Consider the following 22,089-nt stretch of genomic DNA (forward strand, 5'->3'; position numbering starts at 1 on the left):
CTGGCGCTGTGCGATTCGTATTCGGTTCGATCTCAAAAGTTGTTGTTCGCACACCAGTATACAATTTTTCGAGCACCTCGCTGAGACACTCGACATAGAGTGCACACCCGCTCACGAGGTGAATTGCCCCCGTCACCTTGGCACGCAGACGGGCCGTGGCTACCAGACGCAGCAGCGCATCGTCATGTTCGGCGACGACTTCGCCTACACCAACGCCACCGTGTGGTACTCGCAAATGGACCAGCTCATCGACACCATCAACTCAGTGGTGAGAAGCACCGAGTTGTTGAGCTTCGGTTCAAGGGAGTATAGATGAGTCAAAATACTTGACAGATAACAGTTGCAGTACCATAGTCACGTAGAGTTCTTTATACATAAGTGCTCAACCCTTTAAAATAAACTTCAACTAACTCAATCTCCCTTTATGTAGTCAACTTGCCATCTGGCCCAACGTGGTCCTCCCGATCCGGGTAACTGCCTGCTCAGATTGTTTTCAAACGTTGGACCACAGCGCGTCCCAACTCGCTCCTTGGTCCCTTATTTCTAAATGTTTCAGACTTCTTATAATAGCCTATAGGAGAGAATACGCTTAAATGCCTGCTCCAATCGCATGGCTTCGAATGTGATTCCCAGCGCGTCCAACTCCTCACCTCGATCCCTATACTGCTAAAGTTCCCCAAGACTCCCTAATAGTTTCCGCAAGAGTGTGCGTAAACGGCAGTTCAAACCAGGTTCAAATGCCGAGTCACAGGGCTTCATATATGACTCGCCCCCACGGCGCAGAACGGCAGCCGGTACAACGCGTTCTACTCGACGCCCGAGTGTTACCTCCGGTCGGTGCACGAGCAGTGGTTCCGACGCAAGAAGGGAGGTTCGGAGAGCGCGCTCTCGTACGGCGGCGACTTCATGCCGTACTCTGACCGCGACTACGAGTGGTGGACGGGATTCTACAGCAACCGGCCGCAGCTCAAGTACCACATACGCCACGCGTCGAACTTCCTACAGGTAGGCGTAGAGACCACGCTGCCACACGGTTTGTTGAGACGTACACGTTATAACTAAAATCGCGAAGATCCTATACACTCGCATTGGCATTACTGGTTCATCATCACCGTGACTGGAGGTTGGAGGGATTATTGCGGACGTTCCGCTGAACCTTTCAGCAGTCATATTATCGTACAACGTGTCGGTCGGTTAACAAAGAAAGCTAAATTTTTCAATTTAAGAAATAGCTGAACGCTGTCAGCTAAGCGCGTATTTTTACGTCTAGTATCTTTTATCGTTGGTCAGCGCTATTTCTGCCGCCGTTCTGCAGGTCTGCCGCCAGGTGACGGCGTTACTCAACTTGACGGAAGGAGCCAAGATACAAAATCTGGGTGCGTGAGTTACTGCCGTATTTTTTTTGTCTTTTGCTTTTTACAATATCTGCGGTCTTCGTAAATAAAAGAAAGTAACATTAATTAAAGAACGGCGCCTCTTCCAGATTTGTGAAGTAAAAGAAAATATATACGAAAACGGGAGAACGCGGTAGCAAAGAATGACTGATTTTGTAAGAGAACAAAAAGTCACCCTTTCGGGCCTCGCACCTTCAAAGAAGTCATAAGTGCCCACGTCAATTGCTCGTTCAAATAAAAAAAAAAGAAGAGTTTTATTTCGATAGCATCATAGGGGCACGCCAGGCGAACTTACTCCGTCGCCGTCGTTATGATGTTCCGTATAAAGTCCCAGTGTGACAAGATCCTATCACGCCCCGCAGCGCCGTACGTTGTAGGTGCGAGACAAAGTGCGAGAGGAGGAAGGCGCGCTAAGGATGGAAGGGGACAGAGAATGCGATAGAGAGAGAGTGTGTGTGTGTGTGTGTGTGTGTGTGTGTGTGAGGGGGAGAAAAGAGAGAAGGGGAGAAGGCGTCCTCAATGCCAGCGTGACCGTTGCTGCGAGCCCAGATGGCCAGCCGAGATGACTTGTGATTACAGGTGCGCTGCGTCCTCGCGTGCCCTATTGTTGGAGGTCGGGTACTCTCAAGTTCCAGAGATGCGTTGAAGCTAGAGGCAGCTCGTGGCACTCTCTCTCCGCTGCTGCCACTCTTGACCACGCCAGCGTTCTCGCAGCGAGTGCCCGCGATCACCTAGTGAGATCTGTTCATGTTTGCCCGTGCGCGCGTGACACCGTGCTAGCGAATTTAGTCCGTAAGCGAATGTTTACTGCAATAAATTATACGGTCGATAACCTTATTTTGCATAGCTGTCTAATAATATGCTATCGCAATCGTTGCTCAGCCATTCGGGCGAAACTGCGACTTTCTTAATGTTCATTTGTTTTGCAGAAATGGCGATCGCCATGGCACAACACCACGACGGTATCACGTAAGATTCCAATAACCAAACAAAGCTCACAGACTTAAAAAGAAACACCTTTCTATTTTTTCAGGCAGCAGATGTGCGGAATGTAAAAAAAAAAACGCATCTATCAAAGTGTCGAGTGGCATACGCCACTTAAGAATTCCCGAAGCAGCTTTCTGTGACGTCACGTATTACGCCAGCGTCTAGCCGAGGCTAACTGATTCTTGCACGCAAAATATAGGTACAACTAATTGATAAATGCAACAGAACTTAATCTTGGTCGTTTACCCCGCCGTGGTTGCTTAGTGGCTATTGTGTTGGGCTGCTAAGCACGCGGTCGCGGGATCGAATCCTGGCCACGGCGGCCGCATTTCGTTGGGGGCGAAATGCGAAAACAGCCGTGTACTTAGATTTAGGAGCACGTTAAAGGACCCCAGGTGATCTAAATTTCCGGAGTCCCCCACTACAGAGTGCCTCATAATCAGAAAGTGGTTTTGGCACGTAAAACCCCGTAATTTAATTTTTTTTTAATCTTGGACGTTTTGTAGACTTCACCTATACAAAATTGTCCTGCATCCGCGATAAGGTCGCGAACAATATGACGTCATATAGTGACGACTCGGCTACATCGGTTGGTACACCGATCGGCGCGCCGAAAACTGGGAAGTTTCATTTTGTGTTTATCTACTGTTGCCCTATTAAAGAGCCCATACGGCCCATGGCTCAAATATCCACAGCGTCACATGATATATCGGAACATAACAGTTTTTTATATTAGATCCCAACAAGGTCCTATCCGGATGTGGGGATACTAGCTTTTTATTGGGCAATCTTGCATCCTTTTCTTTCCCCAGCACAGCACTATCAGGAAGATTATCAACCGGGTAATATATTGGCAGAGTTTGATTTCGCGTTTAACACTGTCTTATGCTTAAAAAGACCGAAAATATTCAGTTAAATTGTCATGGTTCATTCAGACTTCTTTACCGAATATGCCAGAAGAGCTCTCAGTGTAGTCAAGCCAGAAAAGATGCGAAAACAAAAGGCAATTTTAGACATCACTCTTGAGATTCCCGTTCTATCTCCTTTTGACGCCAATAATTTGGCAGCATTTGCTAGGGAGTAGTAAATTGCTTACTGAAAGAGAAGAATTACGTTGCATTCTAAACGAAGCGAATGGTCAAATAGGTTGCTTTCGTGAACTGTCTCTCCACAATAACGGCATAAATGCACGCTAACACCTCAATATCTCTGACACCACACATGGTCACTAGCTTGGGGTCTCAAGCGCCAAATTAAATGCCGATGTATTACGGACCTTCGCTTTTTTTCCCCCGCTAATAATCGACCCTTTCCCGCCAAAGGAAATCAAACACTGTTTAGAAAGAATATTTCGCTAAAGAGATTTAATGTTTATGTTTATAGTGTCCTTCTTTAGCATCGCCACATTTCAAGCACGTTTAACTGTCACGCTCAGCTGTTTCACAGCTCCGCTCGTAGCTTTGCTGACGCGCACGCTACGCACCCGGCAGGGGAACGAGCAGCAGCGAGGTCGTCGCCGAGTTCACCCAACGCATCAGCAAAGCTCTCGACGGCTGTGAGGTGAGTTTGCCACAAATTTCCCCATGAGTCATCCGTGTGCGAGACGTTCTTGTGTGTTCACTGGGTAGGGAAGCGATTGTCTTAAAGCTGAGGAAGTCCAAGGTCTTTGTAGTTACCACCTACACTCTAAAAACGGTTGCACCCTTTGGGGTGTACATTTGCCACACAAGGGTAATCGTCACCTGTCTTGCCCGCATTTCCTTTCTCTAACGCAGCGAGACCGGTACTTCCAAGTCACGAACGACATGCGCGTTGTCAGCATGACAGAGCATTCTCGAGAGGAAAGTATCGAGCGCAGCGTTTTTAAGAAAGTATACGCAAGCAAGACAGATGACGATTGTTGGTGTGTGGCAGATATACACCCCGAAGGGGTGGAACTGTTTTCAGAGTGTAGTTGCACACTAGTCACCACCGTTATACCACCTTGGTATAACGGCAGTTGGTAACAGCATAGTAACAATACCAACTAAACAACGTATAGTCACTGTTACTAACAAGTCTCAGCTACCAATTTCAAACGCAGTTCGCACTACCGGATGCAAAGTTCCTAGTCCACAACCCATATACATAGCCCACTCTACAATACACTATAGCTGGCTCGTTATATGGGTTATCAGCTCGAAACTTCGTGTCCGGAAGACCCAATAGTAACAGCGACTACCTTGTTTAGTAAGTTATCTTACTAACTCTACCGTTACCAAGTGCAGTTATAGGTAGCAGAGGGTGTGGCACTATAGGCATTAGCTACAACGACCTTTTACTTGAAAAGTATGTGTTCTCACGCGCGGAATTGTTTCGCAGGAAATCGTCGCCAAGGCTATCGACAACCTCTCCAGCATCGGGTCGAAACGGCTGCTCTTCCCGAAATTCTGCCGGACGCTCAACCAGAGCGAATGTCCTCCGTCGGAGAGCCTCGAGAGGGTAGGGGTCCGCGAATATTTAACGAAAAATTGGATCAGTGTGAACAAGGAGGCAGGGGATGACGCTGGCCTCAGCTATCACGTAAAGAGAACACAGGGTACTAATAGCGATGAATGCCACGAACAAAAAGCAAGAAAAGAAAACACTTTAAGCAAACAGCGAGGAAGCAGAATGGGGCTAACTTAATAATCGAACAATGATGATGGCAATCGCGATGCGTCGAAGACTAAATGCCACATAAAAGTTAGCGTACATGCAAAATGTTCCTAAATTCATGCGTGTTTAATAAAAACTATTCTTACCTTGGTAGTATTAAAGCGCATTTTTGTTTTAATTTGTCAGTATTTAAGAGGAAGTTGCACATATTAGGTCGCGACAAGACGGGAGCCAGGCAAGAATCCAATGATTGGTCAAAACGATACATGGCCGACATGGCAGAGTACGACGAAGGTAATGAATATATCGAACGTTTTGTTCCCAAAAATAACCAAATACTTTAGAATGAAAACACAATAATTGTTATAACCGATTATTTACTTTCTATTCCTTTATTTCTTCGTGAGCACTTTTCGGCGAGATACTCAGTTGGTACAGAAACACATCCGAATGAGTGCAGCGTACTCCCTCATTTACAGAAGTCGTTTTCCGCTAATGACATTAGATATCGCAGTGTAGCAGCCGACTAATTACATTAAATGCGAGTTTCTTCAATGCAAATGACTCTAAATATTCCCGTGTGATAACGGTAAAAGATTCAAAGCTCGTCGTAAAAGATGCCACGCACACAAAGCCAACGGTTCATCACGCGTGTGAACCAAACCAAAACCTTCTGGCGTCTGTCTCGCGCACTTCACCTGTAAAGGATGCATCGCTGCTAGATAGCTTAGCATGCGGCAAAGCTAACCCACACCCGAGAAAGAACATTTGTTGTCACAAACGTGCTGCAGTTTGCTAAGGCTTCGCGCAGTTCTGGGATGATTCTTCGATGACGACGTGTTTTATTTTCTTATTGCTTGCGCTATTCGCAGTTCTTTGTGTCGGTGTACAACCCACAGAGCATCATGGTGAAGACTCACGTTCGGTTCCCCGTCGCCACGAGTGGATACCGCGTCGTCAACGACCAGAGAGCCTTTGTACCCTCCGAGGTGATGTCAGCGAAAAACGCGGCGGAATTACACGTCTGAGAACACGTCGTTTCCTAATGTATCCGACTAACAGCTCACAAGAGCGTGCGAGGATACCAGCTTGTTGCGTTCGTTCGTTCGCTGGCTAGTTAGTTCACCGCGCGCGCGCGCGCGCGCGCGCGCGCGTGCGTGCGTGTGCGTGCGTGCGTGCGTGCGTGCGTGCGTGCGTGCGTGCGTGCGTGCGTGCGTGCGTGCGTGCGTGCGTGCGTGCGTGCGTGCGTGCGTGCGTGCGTGCGTGCGTGCGTGCGTGCGTGCGTGCGTGCGTGCGTGCGTGCGTGCGTGCGTGCGTGCGTGCGTGCGTGCGTGCGTGCGTGCGTGCGTGCGTGCGTGCGTGCGTGCGTGCGTGCGTGCGTGCGTGCGTGCGTGCGTGCGTGCGTGCGTGCGTGCGTGCGTGCGTGCGTGCGTGCGTGCGTGCGTGCGTGCGTGCGTGCGTGCGTGCGTGCGTGCGTGCGTGCGTGCGTGCGTGCGTGCGTGCGTGCGTGCGTGCGTGCGTGCGTGTGTGTGTGTGTGTGTGTGTGTGTGTGTGTGTGTGTGTGTGTGTGTGTGTGTGTGTGTGTGTGTGTGTGTGTGTGTGTGTGTGTGTGTGTGTGTGTGTGTGTGTGTGTGTGTGTGTGTGTGTGTGTGTGTGTGTGTGTGTGTGTTGTTCGTTAATCTATTTGTTTGTTCCATTCCCATTTGTGGCATCGCAGATAATTCCCATCCAGCACGCGCTGTTCCACATTCCCGAGAGAAACAGCACTTCGTTCCACGACCTCGTGTTCCTCGCCACCGTACCTCCGCTAGGGGTCACCACTTTCCTCGTGCAGCGGTTCCGCGGTGAGCGCTGCGCGATATTACTCCAAACCAAATTAAAGCAGGGGGTTTAAGTTGGTTTAACATCCCGAAACTGCACGGTGCGTATGAGGAAGGCCGTAGTGTGGGGTTCCGGGTTAATTTCGACAGCCTGAGGTCTGGCATCCAAACAATGACTTCTTGCTTTGCTGCTGAGTCACCGTGGCAGGTTCAAGTGCTCCAGGATCAGAGAACGGTGTGACATCGTCTCTAAAATTCGGGTATTATGTGTTGAATAAGTGTTTGAAAGCAGTAGCTCAATGAAACACTCATGATGAGCCTGCCTTCTTACCGATAAAAAGAAAGAAAATTGGATATTGTCACGTGAACATTGAGTCGCACGCATTAGCTCGAGCAGTAGACAATGAAATTGCCGAAGGCAAGCCGAATTGTCTCGCAGCATACTGCTAACGCCGACTTAATGATTCGAAAAAACAGTACAATGTGTGCTTATGTACAAGCGATGCTCTTTCCCTCACCGCACAATAAAATATTTCTGACGGCTTCGTGAGATTCAATAAATATGTTTTTTTTTCATATTATTTATTTTAGCAAGTCAGTTCTGCGGAGCAAGCCCGCAAGGTGGAAGAAGGTTCATGAAAGAAATAATTGTCATCTAACAGACTGCAGTACCAAGCTATAAAGAACATTCAATACGGGTTTCTCAGAAAAAAAAAAAAAGGTTACCTGTTGAAGCAATTTTTTATTTCTTTCATGAGCCTTTCTCCACCTTGCGGGCTTCTGCAGAAATAATATTCCATATTCTAGTAGCCGATAATTTCGGCCTCGCTCGGTGATCTGCTAGCCTCCTCGTTAGATCAGGTGGCTGAGCAAGCTCCCCGGAAAGCCGTTGGTTTCGTGTTCGATCCCCCGGACTTGGAATAATTTTCCTCGGCCTGTGAAGCTTTCTTTCTCAGAAACCCGTAGTGTTCTTTTTTAACTTTGTGCTGCAATCTGGTGGACGACAATTTTCTCTTTCGTCGTCTTTCTTTGTCTTCGTATGTCCAGGAGCTACATTCTTGAGACAGCAAATTAAGGCGAGTGAACGTGAACTCTCTGCCGGCACAGACTACGTTCTCAAGAACAAGGTAAATTGGCCACATCCGCAAATTGGCCTATCAGACATTTGTTCGTCCACAGCTCGAGTATGCATCATCCATTTGGTCCCCACATCCTACCTACTTAATCGACATGCTCAAATCAGTCCAGAACCGAGCTGCCCGTTTCATCTCACGTAATTATAGCCACCACTCCAACGTAACGCAAATGAAACTCGATCATTTCCTCCAGCCTTTAGTTCTTCGCCGTAATATTCATCTGTTATCCTTGTTTCACATATATGTTTATAATGGCACACAATTCACACTGCATATCAAGATCGCCTCAAACACGTCTCGCCATTTAAATAACTAAAGTTTTGCGCGCATGTACGGTACGACACATGCTTTTAACTTTTCCGCACTCCCTACGGCCATTCGCTTGTGGAACAATCTGCCTGATCACAATGTTTCCGAGTCAAATAAAAAAAAAATTCGTCATCTCCTACACGAGCATTTTTCATAATAGCACTTACAAATCACTTTATCTTCTTTCTTGCACTTGGCAATGTGCTTTGAACTTGTTGCGATGTTTTTATTTCTATTGATACATTGCTATCTCGCTCTTATGAATTGGTATGTTATGCTGCGTAACGTGTTCACTTGTATGCCCTGTATATATTATTGCTTTGTTGCGTCTTTTTCCCGAAATATCCCTAGAAGCATTGCACTCCTTGATCTGTTCATTTTTCCTGTATTTTACTTTCTAGTATTAGTGCCTTACGTTAAATTTTACTCGTGTTCTTTCTTTGAACTGTACCTTTGTGGTATTTTATTACTTCAGTTTTTCATGTTTTGATATTTCTAGTAATGTTGATGAGCCCTGCATTGAGACGTATCTTTTGTACTAGACTTCAGAAGGCTGCTTGCTCTCTTTTATTTATGCCTTGATTTTGTAACACCCCTTACACAGTGCCCCCATAGGGCCTGTAAGGTATATTAAATAAAATAATAATAAAACATGATATGTCGTTAGTTGCCGATCTGTACTTTATTCAAACTGCTTGTTGCGATTCAGAAATTGTGGAGAGGAACATCTCAACTTCAATGTACTTCAATTTTCATGTGTTCTTGACTTTCTTTTTTTTTTCACAGGTCATCAACCAGATAAACATATATATGTTGCTAGATTTCCATTGAAGCTTCGACTTCAGATACTTTTTTTCATTGACCCTGCTTGCACCTTACTGCCATACATGGTAATTCAATTGTAAGCTGCTTGCATCCTCGACAACCCATCGCCAGGCCTTTGATTAAGGCCTTCGACCTTTAGCTCTACTGTGGCCTTTGACATTTGACGTAAAGGCCTCTTACATTTAGCTGTACTGCGATTTTCTCTACCGTACAACCTCTACCGTGCTTATTCCTCTTATAAAAGCTGTGTGGCATGCGCTTGAACAGTGGTACAGAGTGGCGGTGGACTCCGGCAGCTGCCTGTTGAAGAAAGTCGTGCTCCTGGGCCAGAACCAGCACGTGGCCCTTGAGCAGACGTTCGCCGGCTACAGCTCTGAGTACGGCCACGTCCTGTTCGCGCCCAAAGAAGCCGCTGCCGAGGAGTTCCGCGGGAACGCCACCTGCCGTCTCGTAACGGTAACGCCCCCCTAAATTCACGTTAACTCGATTACAACCACGCGAGGCAAACAGATAACGAAGCCAGAAAAAGCACAGAAGAACAGTACCAATATGTTATTTTCTTAAGTGTAGAGAAGATAGGCAAGATGGCAAGCACAATCAAAGTGGGCGATAAGACTAATAGCCGCGGGTGGAAGCCGATCGTAAACCTTACGCATTTTACGCGTTCGAAGCTTTAGCAGCAGATGATGCGCTTCTGTCATTTTCCTCCGCAGGTATTTGAGTGTGTCTGCAAGATTATCGCCGGTGCTGTTATCCCACCCCGCTTACGACCATGGCATCGTTGAAACATACTTGAATGGCCCCCGCGGTAGCGCAAAGTAGAGCACCGCATGCTTAATACGGTAGATGTGAGTTTCCTTTTCCCTATTATTTCTGCATTTAAACAAGAAATACCTCCATAGAAAAATCCCGTGTGCTTACGTTCGGTTCCCATACTCGAATAGGATCCTGCACGAAAACCTGCTTTTTCCCATACAAGCCCACATAATGATACACGATCAATGTAAGGGACAAATGGGTCTTTTCCAACAGGGAATGATTAGTTATCCCTATCCTTTCCCTAGCTTCACTGTCCGTCTCGCGTGGCTCTATATGACAACCAATCACGTCTCACTGTTCTCCTTATCCTTCTCGCCCACTAAACTAATCCAGTGCCACATTGCTATTCCGAGGGGCCCTTCTGGAGTTCAGGCAGCGCTCAGCCGAGGGACAACGAAATTACACAGGACATACGTGACCCTCCAATAATTTTTATTCGGAAACACACAAAGAAAGAAAACTAACAGCACATAACTAAGACACGTGACAAAACGCCAGAACGGTTGCAATTTTAATGAAAGTGACCTATCAAAGCCGCGCGTACCAGTGGCACTCTATAGATTTGGCCGCCGCACGTGATGACCGAATATTCCAATTCTCCATCCCAGAGCTGTACTGATAGTTGAGTCCCAGATTCTTCCCCATTTTTGTCTGATATGAAAGGCTTCAATTATTTCGCGCGTGCTGTTAGCTTTCTTTGTTCGTGCGTTTCCGAATAAAAGTCGGCTGAAAGGCAGCGCATGTCCCGTGTACTTTCTTTGTCCTTTGTCCAACTGTGAGCGCTGCACAAACTTCAACGTGGACGACTAACCATTTCGCTCTGTTTTTCACCTTAATGTCATCCTAAACATTTTTAACTTCCTCCATTTTTTTTCACATTCGCGCTTCCTGCCTGCTTTAATTGGCTTAGAAGGCCGAAACGGCCTCTTTGACTGGCTCAAAGAGAAAAAAGTGGGCTTCCACAGTACTGCGGAACTTTATGGTGACAAGAAAAGCGCCCATTATGGAAACTGGCTGAATAACGTCAATCTGAACTATTAAGAATGCCATATGTTTATTTGAATTGTCAGAAGGTTGAACCGTTCCAATAATCAAAAGAGAATCGGGAGCAACTATAAAAGCCAATACCTTGACCCGGTCGTTGCGAAAGTGGTGCCATATCGTGAATGCGCCCGTGAGCTCGCGCAGCCACTTGGATATCAAATGTAATTTCACTATTTACGTTTAGGAATACCCTCTCATCAACCATTTGCAGTCATCTAACACGGCGCCTCGGGAAACTAAAATATCTGAATTAACTGACAATGTTTCCAAAGTGCGTACATAAAAAAAGCTGGCTTACCAACCAGTGTTTTGTGATTCATTCGAATCAATTGGAACTTTGATTGATTCGAGTTTTTGGTTATCGTGAGCCGGCTACGTATATCACACGCGAACGAGCAAGGCAGATATGTGCAAGTGGTTTACAGCCTGCCCCTTTTCCCGACTTGCTTCAAGAAAGCGAGGTTTGTCGTATCTAAAAACAATAAATAAAAACTAACAACCACTATGAACATTAGGCCGCTGAATCAATGAACCAAGCAGGGTCGGTCGGTCGGTCGGTCGGTCGGTCGGTCGGTCGGTCGGTCGGTCGGTCGGTCGGTCGGTCGGTCGGTCGGTCGGTCGGTCGGTCGGTCGGTCGGTCGGTCGGTCGGTCGGTCGGTCGGTCGGTCGGTCGGTCGGTCGGTCGGTCGGTCGGTCGGTCGGTCGGTCGGTCGGTCGGTCGGTCGGTCGGTCGGTCGGTCGGTCGGTCGGTCGGTCGGTCGGTCGGTCGGTCGGTCGGTCGGTCGGTCGGTCGGTCGGTCGGTCGGTCGGTCGGTCGGTCGGTCGGTCGGTCGGTCGGTCGGTCGGTCGGTCGGTCGGTCGGTCGGTCGGTCGGTCGGTCGGTCGGTCGGTCGGTCGGTCGGTCGGTCGGTCGGTCGGTCGGTCGGTCGGTCGGTCGGTCGGTCGGTCGGTCGGTCGGTCGGTCGGTCGGTCGGTCGGTCGGTCGGTCGGTCGGTCGGTCGGTCGGTCGGTCGGTCGGTCGGTCGGTCGGTCGGTCGGTCGGTCGGTCGGTCGGTCGGTCGGTCGGTCGGTCGGTCGGTCGGTCGGTCGGTCGGTCGGTCGGTCGGTCGGTCGGTCGGTCGGTCGGTCGGTCGGTCGGTCGGTCGGTCGGTCGGTCGGTCGGTCGGTCGGTCGGTCGGTCGGTCGGTCGGTCGGTCGGTCGGTCGGTCGGTCGGTCGGTCGGTCGGTCGGTCGGTCGGTCGGTCGGTCGGTCGGTCGGTCGGTCGGTCGGTCGGTCGGTCGGTCGGTCGGTCGGTCGGTCGGTCGGTCGGTCGGTCGGTCGGTCGGTCGGTCGGTCGGTCGGTCGGTCGGTCGGTCGGTCGGTCGGTCGGTCGGTCGGTCGGTCGGTCGGTCGGTCGGTCGGTCGGTCGGTCGGTCGGTCGGTCGGTCGGTCGGTCGGTCGGTCGGTCGGTCGGTCGGTCGGTCGGTCGGTCGGTCGGTCGGTCGGTCGGTCGGTCGGTCGGTCGGTCGGTCGGTCGGTCGGTCGGTCGGTCGGTCGGTCGGTCGGTCGGTCGGTCGGTCGTACAACTAGGAACACAATTCCGCCGGCCGGTCTTACAATATCGAGTTCGACTCGCGGACCAGTACAGAATTTCCTTCATCTGGGGAGAACGAAGGAGGGAAGAGGCGGACAAAGAATACACAGTACACTGGACGAACGCTGTCCAGTTTCTAGTGTACACTCTGTGTTCCTTGTCCGTGTCTTTCTTGCGCTGCGTTCTCCCCAGTTAACAAAGAACCGACTTGCTCAGTTCAAAGCCTTGCTTCATCTGGGAAGTTTTCTTAAAGAGAAACCCGAATGGGCTTCATTTGTAGCATCGTGCTGGCGTTGCTGCATATATGGCTATAGTACAGGTACACTACTCCGTGCATTGGCTCCTTGCCACTCCCTGATGGGTGACAATTTCTCCCGTTCACGAAACTTGAGTTCTGGGGTTTTACGTGCCAAAACGATGATTTTATTACGAGGGACTCGCGAAACTTCATCCACATATAGCGGATTTCTGCAGAACGTTTATTTGTCCCAAACATAACCAGTTTTTCGGGCGCAGTCACTCACACTGCCTTGCTCCCACGCAAGGCAGGGGCCACATATAGCGGATTTCTGCAGAACGTTTATTTGTCCCAAACATAACCAGTTTTTCGGGCGCAGTCACTCACACTGCCTTGCTCCCACGCAAGGCAGGGGCGTGCGTTCGACCAATCGATTGGACATTCGGTGGGTCAGACTATGGACGAATGAACTTTTTGCCATTTGCGCTCCTGCGCAGAGCACCATCGTGCAGGAAATCCACCAGTGGTTCAACCCATGGTTGAGCCAGGTCATCAGGCTCTACGTAGACCAGGACTACATCGAGTTCGACTGGATCGTCGGACCCATCCCTACCTCGTGAGGCCTACGAAACATGTGCTACTAAATGTCAATTACCCTTAAGAGGAACCTTTAGCTCAGCTACTCCTATCTATATACATGTAAAAGGAGAATTCGTTCTCTCTTCTTGATGCAGAGTTATGAATTTATAAACTTCGAGCATCTATTTTTTTCGAACTTGCGAATTATTTAAAATTCTTTTAACAAAATTGACGTCCCAAATCGGAATTTCGCTTCCAACAGTCACTATAATTTAACTTTATCTCTCAAATGCAACACATTTCATTAAAATCGGTCCAGGTGTTGTCTCAGAAAAGTGTTCTTGCGGTTTACATGTATTTGAGTGGGCCGCATCGGAGTTGGGCCCAAGCTAAAGCTTTTAGCTCGGGGGCACCTATATGAATATATGGGAACGGAGAACTCGTTTTTCTCGGCAACCACTGTACCGAATTTGATGAAGTTTGTTGCATTTCAAATAAAAAGCTATAATCTAGTGAATGTTGCAAGCCGATTTTTCATTAAAGCAGCCTTTCTTTATGGAAACTATTGAAACGTGCAAATCTTCAGAAAGAAAACTATGTAGGTTGCAACTCATCAAACAAAAATGATGTAAGAATTCTGTACATTTCATCTAATAGTGCATCTAAAGCGCATAAAATTCATGTATTATACACGACTATCAAGTACACCACCAATATGTTATTAGAACTTTTACAAAACCCTCGTAAACATTGCAACAAATTCACGTAAGAAATAAATTGATATATCGCTTTTATCTGCATTGGACGTCCTAACGGATGAAGTTTTCGATCTTCGGCAATTCTTGTTATAGAATCCAAGCCCTAAATTAATATATCGCTTCCAGCAGTCGCTATAATTTAACTTACTCTCTCAAATGCAACAAATTTCATTAAAGTAGGCCAAGGGGTTATCACAAAAAAGCAATTCTGCATTTTACACGTATTTGAATAGGCGGCATCGGAGTTGGACCAGAGCTAAAGGTTCCTTTCAATTGTTAAAAATACGATCTAATTCGAAACTATACGTAACTGCGTACAATCAGTGCACTTGTGTTTTTGTTGCAACGTACAAAAAGGACTTTTAATAGTCGATTTGATAAACGAACGAATTTTGGCGGTAATGTATTTACTGGGCCACATAATATTCAGTGGCGATTTAGCGGTAAATGCAAGGGAAATGCGCTATCGTTATTTCGCACCTCACTGAGGTCCCGGATGCATGATTTAAACCACGTTCACCACATTGCAAGATGCTGTTGTTGAGCTCACTCTACACACTTCCTGCCTCTTCGAGAAGCGAAGTGCGACTGACGGCGGTCTGGAGCAGACCACCACCAGGTCGATATATATATATATATATATATATATATATATATATATATATATATATATATATATATATATATATATATATATTTGTCGTTCAGCACTGCCCAGGACAGTACGGCACGTTGGGTATACACCAATGCTTATTGGCTGAAATGAGCACCACGAGCAGCCCCGGGCAGTCGGGAACAACAAATCGAACCCGACATTATAGTTGCGTACCTTGTTCGTTCAAGGCTCTGAAAAGGCTGCTTTCTTCAACTTACTGCAGAGCCCCGTCGAAGCTCGGTTACGATGTGGTGACTCGCTTCAAGTCCAACCTGACCAACTACGGCATCTTCTACACGGATTCTAACGGCAAACAGACAATGCCACGAGCGTGAGTACGGGCATTGCCTAAACGAGAGCGATTCGTTTGTTGATGCATCATGCCTCTGCGAACTCTTTTTTTTAAAACTCTGGTACGGTTTCGTTTTAGAACTTGACCAGAGTCGTGACATTTGTGAGACAATAGCGTTGCCTTGTCTCACATTTAGTCGAAGTGCTTGCCTTTTCACGTTGTGTGGCCTACCTTTCAGTTTTATTCATGTGTGTCATTTTGAATATACGCGTGCTTCAAAACTGCACCATGGCGTAGTGCATTTTTTTTTTCTTGCGTTTAAAAATGTTGCAGATGCTTTAAAATGGTGCGTACGAGTGCACACGCTGCGTTGCCGCGGTTCTTCTTTTTTTTTTTTGCAGCATTGCTTTTTGTTTGCTTGCTCTTCTAAAGGGTGCTCATAATGAGTGATTTATCTTTTCGATTTTATCTTTTCGATTTTACGACCTTTCGTGTCTTGGCTTCCAGCATGCAGCCGGCAGTATCGAAAAAAAATTGTAGTCTGGCCCGAAAGGATTGATTGTGATAGCAAAGTATACATACTTGCACGAAGTAAGGTTCGTAGTTTTACTCGGAAACATTCGCATACTAATTAAATAAAAAAAGCACGTTGTCCCGCGCGCACAGGCTAGCACGAAGCGATCTCACTAGCGATGCCCGCAAACGCACGCTGTCAAAACGCTGGCATGGTGGAGAGCGCAAGCAGATGGATAAGCGAACGCTCCGTTCAACGCGTCACCGAAACCCGAGATTACGCGAGCTCCAGGGCTTGGCGCGCACGAAGAAATGGCACACGAGCCCCAGCCTTTGCCACAGGCGGAGATCACCTCCAAGATAGGGCGCGGCGGCGCACGGCTGAGCTAGAAGAGGAGACGTGCGCTCACTTACACGCATCTAACCCCCTCTTTCTCTTCGACCTTTCAGATATTTCGGCCTTTCGGATATTTCGATTTTTCGGATATTTCGACCTTTCGCAAATTTGGACCTTTAGGATATTTTGACCTTTCAGATATTTCAACCCTTCGGATATTTCGACCCAACCTTGCGGTCCCGCAAGTATCAAACTAACGCGAGCCGACTAGTACCGGGATATTTCGCGTTTCGCGATACATTCCGGTAATTTAAAGCCTTGCTGAGAAAATCGTTATTCCGCTCTTTTTTTTTGACGCAGCGCTAATGCGACGAGACCGTGGGACGTGAGCGACAAGAACCGGCGCGAGCGCCACCTGGTGCAGTCCAACTACTACCCGGTAGTGTCCTGGATCTACGTGCGCGACAGGAAGAGGTCGCTCCAGATGAGCGTGCTGCCTGACCGTCCGCAAGGTGGCACCGCTCACCAGCCCGGAACCATCGAGCTCATGGTGTGCAGTCGCATATATTAGTCGAAGCGCTACAGCTTTACGCGTAGAGTTTCGTGCTGGGAAATGCTGCGGAGAAACCAGGTGCTAGCGGGTGCGCTCGCGGGCAGCATACGGCGCCTGAGCCATCACGAATAATCAGTGCGTGGGTTTGTCTAAGCTTCGTACTTCTGGCTTCGAGAAACCTTGCGGCTTGTAATGTTCTTGGAATTAATTCATCATCTCAGATTGGATGTGGGCCAATGATTGTGTGCTCATTTGTTTCTGACCTGTACCAATCCGCCGTATTTAAATATTAGCTGAGGTCGTCTGCCCACGCCGTCACCATGAATGTTCGTTGTCGTGCCGATGACGATGGTGACTTCAAAACACTGGCACGTACCTTCAACGGAGAAGTAGCCAAGAAGTTGGCGCTAGAACAAGTCGCGCGTTACGCATAATTGTTGTCTTCGTGGCGCCTTTATCTTCCCCGTGAACGCTGTCATCGGGCCAGCCATCGCACTTTATGGGCATCATTTAAAGGACACTAAGGAGGGGGGAATTGTAATGTTATGTTAGTTAACTAACTGACCGTTCACAATACCAGAATAAGTGACTCTTAATGTGAGAAGCGGCTTGGTACGCCAAAAAGAAAAAACAAAGAGCCGCATCAGCTCGCTATGACGTCAGCGATTTCGACGGCGTCTGCTTATGCCTGGTTAGTTTTTTTAGACTACAAGATGAGCTACGGCTACATTCTATTCTGAAAGAGACAAACAGTAAACCTCAGCAAGTATTGAGAAGCTTTACTGAGCGAGAACGGCCAAAATACGAAGAGATATCTTGAAATCCACGACGTCACGTTGAGGGGCGAAATTTTAAAAAAAGTTGCAATTTTTTACCTTAATTTTTTTAATTGTAACGCTAGACCTCTCACTACAAGGTTAGTGAAAACACAGCTACGAAAGAATACTTTACCAGTCTAAACTGATGTGATTCTCTTTAGCATCCTTTTAGGGCTTTCCTTCAAGGTGTTCCTTCGCAGCGATTCCCCTGACAAGTTCATATTCTCGCTCGCTATCGGCGACAGATCCACCGGCGCTTCATGGGCCACGACGGCAAAGGGGTGATGCAGTCCCTGAACGACCTGGGCGTCGACCGCAAGGGTCTCGTGGTGCGCGGCCGCCACCTGCTCCACCTGGGCCCCATGGACGTGGCCGCGGTGCGCGTCCGACAGCTGGCCAACGGACTCGTCATGGCTCCCGTGCTGGCCTTCTCCGAGGGAATCACGCCGCAGACGCGCACGATCGAGACGCGCAACGTGAGAGGGCGCACCCCGCCACACTTCTGTTCACCGATAAATGTGCACTCTGCGAAGGCGCTTTGCATATACAGAGAGAAATAAGTGTATGTGAAATAGCAGAGAGGTCGGCCTGCTGGAGTTGACTACTGTAACCTGTCACACTCTGCGCGGGGATAGAAAGAAGAAGGGAAATATTGTTACCCTCTTAACGGTGCTGGTTTACACCCCTATACCCTTAGGGATGTAAGAAAGCGGGAGAATCAAGCCATCGACGATGATCGTCAATGCAAGCGAATAGCCATAGGCTTCTACAAAGATATTCGCTTTATTAAAGTAATGATGCAATTGCTGGCGTGTATTTGTTGAAGTGAGGACATTTAGGGAGCGCTTGTTGTTTCATTGGGTAATTCTGTAGAGAACAAAGTCGTTACAACCAGCACATCTGTAGCGGTAGCGTAGGTGACTTTACATACAAAACAATTCGATGCAACCTGTCTTCACCGGGGCAAGCTCCGGCATCAACAGCGGCTGCCATGCTCCCCTCCCGACGTAGCCCTCTCTCGCAGCTCTCACGGAGGGAAGGGGTGCGAAAAACATATATTCACCCACGATGACCTGAATACGAATAAAAAAAAAAAAAGACACTTCGAAATCTGTGACGTCTCACTGACGCACTGGTGCTAAAGTTACGACGACAAATTTTAAACATTCCAACGTTGAACTTTTCTAATGCTCACCGTACTGCCACAAAACAACGAGAGTAATCGTTTACGAGGAATGCTTTATCGGCCTTGATCGACTCGGCCCCTTGTCTCTATTACTGTCGCCTCGGGACCCGGCAAACAGAATCCGTATCGATCACAGTCAACGTGCAACTCTCATCGCGAAGTACACTAACTGCGCACGTACTGACGCCGTGGTATGCGCGCTCGCAGTTCCGAGGCCTGGGCGCTGCTCTGCCGCGCGGCGTGCAGCTCCTCACGCTGCAGCAGCACGAACCCAAGAGGGTGCTCTTCCGGCTGGAGTACATGCAGCCAGCCATCGTGCCCCGCGAGACGCCCGTTGCGGACGTGGCCGTGCCTCTGCACGTGAGTATGCATATACACATAAAGATCCAACTGCCTTGCCATACCACATGCGACATCTATCTTTATACGTCATTCGGATTCCGCGATTCGACCCTCAGCTGCGACTGTGACTGCGGTTTCAGCCAGATCCTTTACCGCTGAACGAATGCAGAAATCCTCTAGAAGCGCTCTTAACTCGACAGAAATTTTGCGCGCAATAACCGTATCGCACGTGAAATCGCCCCGATATACCCTGTTTCAAAACAATCGCACACACGAAAAAAAAAGTCACGATGATGATGATAATAACGACCATCATCATGTCACCATGAATTATATTTTCTCAAAATGACGCGAAGCCACTGTCGAAAATAGGCGAAGGAACGGATGGTAGCATGAAAGTAAGGACTACGGCTGCCGCAATCCAATAAAAATGGCGACCGTGCGAACACGCCAGAGCATGACGTCACGAAGATGCGAAGGCGCTGCCTTCACATGCGGTGCCAGGCAAACTGAAAAATAACGTCAAACTCTTCTGGCGTCAACATTCTCGAAAGGCTAGATAGCAGGTGCAGTCGGGCTCATAAACGTTTGCTTGGCAAGTACACTGCTTTTCAATGCGGCAACTTTGACTTAGCTCTTTCTTTGCCTGCATTGTGCCCGCTTACATACAGGCGGTGCGCCGCGTTAACCCCGCGTCAGAGCGCTCTTCTGCTCGATCTCAGGCACGTCTCGAACGTCACTGAGCGCCTCGTAGCACTAAGATTAGACTGCGAAGTGAAGCACGTGACAAAGCGGTGCCACGTGATAGTTTTCTTTTTTTTTTTTTTTTTGAATGCGAAAGCGTCCAACGGCCCATTGGGCGAAAAAGCCAGCGGCGTCTGCAGCAGCGAAACGACACCTATATTGGTTGCGACGCCACGTGACGAGCACGTGAGAGGCGCGCACGTCACGAGCGCGCCCCTCGCGTGCTCGCGCGACACTACCTATAGACACTGGCTCGCGCTTGCTGGCGAGAAGTTTACGGACACGCTATAGAACCCGTGCGACGACGCGCTGCAGGCTCTGATGTCCACGTACCAGACGAGCAACGTGCGCGAGGTGACCCTGACGGCGAGCCAGTGGGTGGACGAGCAACCCGAGCAGTTCGAGTGGAACGTGACCGTGGCCAGTGGCCGGCGCCGCGGTTACTCGCCGCGTCGCAGCGGAGACGCCTTCGACGAGCAGGGCGGCGGCGGCAACAGAGGCGCCATCGTGAAGGCTCACATGGCCGTCGGGGAGATACGCACCTTCGTCGCCGACCTGGTGCTGCCCAAGTAGAAGAGGGGGGCCGCCGCTGACCGTGATCTGCGTCTGGGAGATAAAATGAAATACAACGTCAATGACGCACGCAGTGGTGTGTGTTCCATATAAACTACCATTCCAACGAGATCCCCCCCGTGTTCCGCTGTGCTTCGCAACTATGTCCCCAAATGTGGACACATTATTACCCTGTACAGAGCACTGGGTTTTAGGGACAGGGACGCGCGACTGGCCGCTCGAGGCACTTTGCGTGTATTCGCGGACTTCTTTCACGCTCGGAAAAACACTTTTATGTAGCACATATTCAGCAACAGAAAGCTGTATCGGGAGTTTTTCATGTCGCTCTACAATTTTCTAATTGACATTTTTCATCTAATTATGATATTTGAGAAGTGGAATAATTAATTAAGACGAATTATCTAATTAAGGTGGAATGGAAAGAAGTAAGCTGAGTATCTCCAAGCTACGTTAAACAACATCATCTTTGTTCTGTCCAGCTATGTGGCATTTGCCTATATTTACACTCTGGCTAAAGTTAGCTGATCTTTTTTTTTTAGCGGCACAAAATTTTTGAAAGGTTGCCTATGGCCGATAACACAATTCTAACCCTTGATCTAAATTACTCGATGAGGTGGCCATTACTTATACGAGAAATCAATCTTCAATTACATAATTAACGTAAGCACGCTATAGTTATTTTTTTAATTAATTATTTTACGCCACATATTTCGATCGACGAATAGCAGCCGCTGAGTTCTCACGGCGTATGCACTTGGAATGAATTCTCCGGACAGCACCAGTTCGGGGACGTTAATTTCAATGTGTCCGACGAAATGCATTGGTGTTCCAATTACTTTCTTAAGAAGTCGCTGTTTCGCGCATTGAATCATGAAACGCTACGTCTTCGTTGCGTTCTCGTGTTCTTTTTTTTTTTTTTGCACTTTGCGCCAATTTACGACCTAAGATTCCTAGATCTGGGAAATCTCTCTAGGGTTGGCAGCACTGCTAAGCACGGAGTAGTCCCGAGTGTAGGTTTTCGAGCCTGAATTTGTCCACTGTTACAAATGCAGGTGAATCCGGAAACGGAACAACGCGCATTGGAGTAGTTTCGGGATTGTTCGATGCCTACGCTAGCCTCCTGTATGAGGACGATGGCGTTACTCATCACAGCGATCACTGCGGTTGGTAAACCAGCATGACACGTATAGTAAGCTTTGTGCTTCGGCATTGTATTTTTTAAGCCCTGCAAAGCCGTAATATCCCAACGGGATCGCCTAAAAGTCTGGCGGCTGTTTGTGAGAACCCAGTTTCCGTAAGATTGGTGAGTGCGTCGTAGGGGACGGGACGAACAAGGCCGCGAAAAGAAGAAGAAAAGGTTATCATGATCTTCTTTCGCGAGAAAAAAAAAATAAGAAATGCAAATGCCGCAGTAAGATCTATCATGGTCATGTCGCATGCTTGGACAATACGCTATATATAGTACAAGGCAATCTATAATCCACCGTATACCACTGCTTCGGCCGCTCGCGCAGTCCGCAAACGGTCACTTGACAGATGCGATTCACACTGTACGTTAGGCTGTTATTACTAACCAAAACTATTTTATTGGTGGGCGAAAACCTCGTCTAACAAACGAGACAGTCGCCCAATGTACCTACGGATAGCAATTTGAACGCCTGTCTAAGTAACCAGCACTACTTAAATACCTTAAGAACCCACGCTTCTGGGATCATCATATGTTTCGGAACGACTTATTCTTGCTAAAATCCAGCATATGTCTACGTACAGTGAGAATGCTGCAGTAAAAATTAAGTTACATTAAGGAAACGAATTTTCAGAAATACCAAACTGCTCTACGAGTCGCATTGTGTATAGGTTCATACACGCACGCACATATCGCGCTGGGAGCTGTCCGCCTCAACGCCGCAGAAACTACGACCATGCTGGCTTGAATCGCTTCATTACCACTCGCAT

General features: G+C 48.2%; 1 protein-coding gene across 1 annotated transcript; it reads left to right on the forward strand.

The window, feature by feature from the left end:
* Window positions 1-151: 151 nt before the first annotated feature.
* Window positions 152-20,245, forward strand: LOC126525613 (lysosomal alpha-mannosidase-like). The gene is made up of 16 exons (XM_050173544.2): window positions 152-268; window positions 784-1,005; window positions 1,316-1,376; window positions 2,324-2,363; window positions 3,872-3,941; window positions 4,743-4,862; window positions 5,891-6,007; window positions 6,736-6,862; window positions 7,886-7,965; window positions 9,376-9,564; window positions 13,281-13,399; window positions 14,999-15,106; window positions 16,278-16,467; window positions 17,534-17,764; window positions 18,682-18,834; window positions 19,876-20,245. Exons 1-16 carry the CDS (start codon window positions 185-187, stop codon window positions 20,131-20,133), a joined length of 2,169 nt encoding a protein of 722 aa, XP_050029501.2. The 5' UTR covers window positions 152-184; the 3' UTR covers window positions 20,134-20,245.
* The last annotated feature ends 1,844 nt before the right edge of the window (window positions 20,246-22,089 follow it).

Source organism: Dermacentor andersoni, chromosome 8 (genome assembly GCF_023375885.2).
Source record: "Dermacentor andersoni chromosome 8, qqDerAnde1_hic_scaffold, whole genome shotgun sequence".
NCBI classification, from domain to species: domain Eukaryota; kingdom Metazoa; phylum Arthropoda; class Arachnida; order Ixodida; family Ixodidae; genus Dermacentor; species Dermacentor andersoni.

Bases quoted from the DNA above. Each gene is read 5' to 3' on its own strand.
- LOC126525613 (XM_050173544.2), top strand. From the start codon at position 185: ATGTTCGGCGACGACTTCGCCTACACCAACGCCACCGTGTGGTACTCG. The intron at 1,006-1,315 runs GTAGGCGTAGAG...GCCGTTCTGCAG, and splicing joins ACGCGTCGAACTTCCTACAG to GTCTGCCGCCAGGTGACGGC. The intron at 3,942-4,742 runs GTGAGTTTGCCA...ATTGTTTCGCAG, and splicing joins AAGCTCTCGACGGCTGTGAG to GAAATCGTCGCCAAGGCTAT.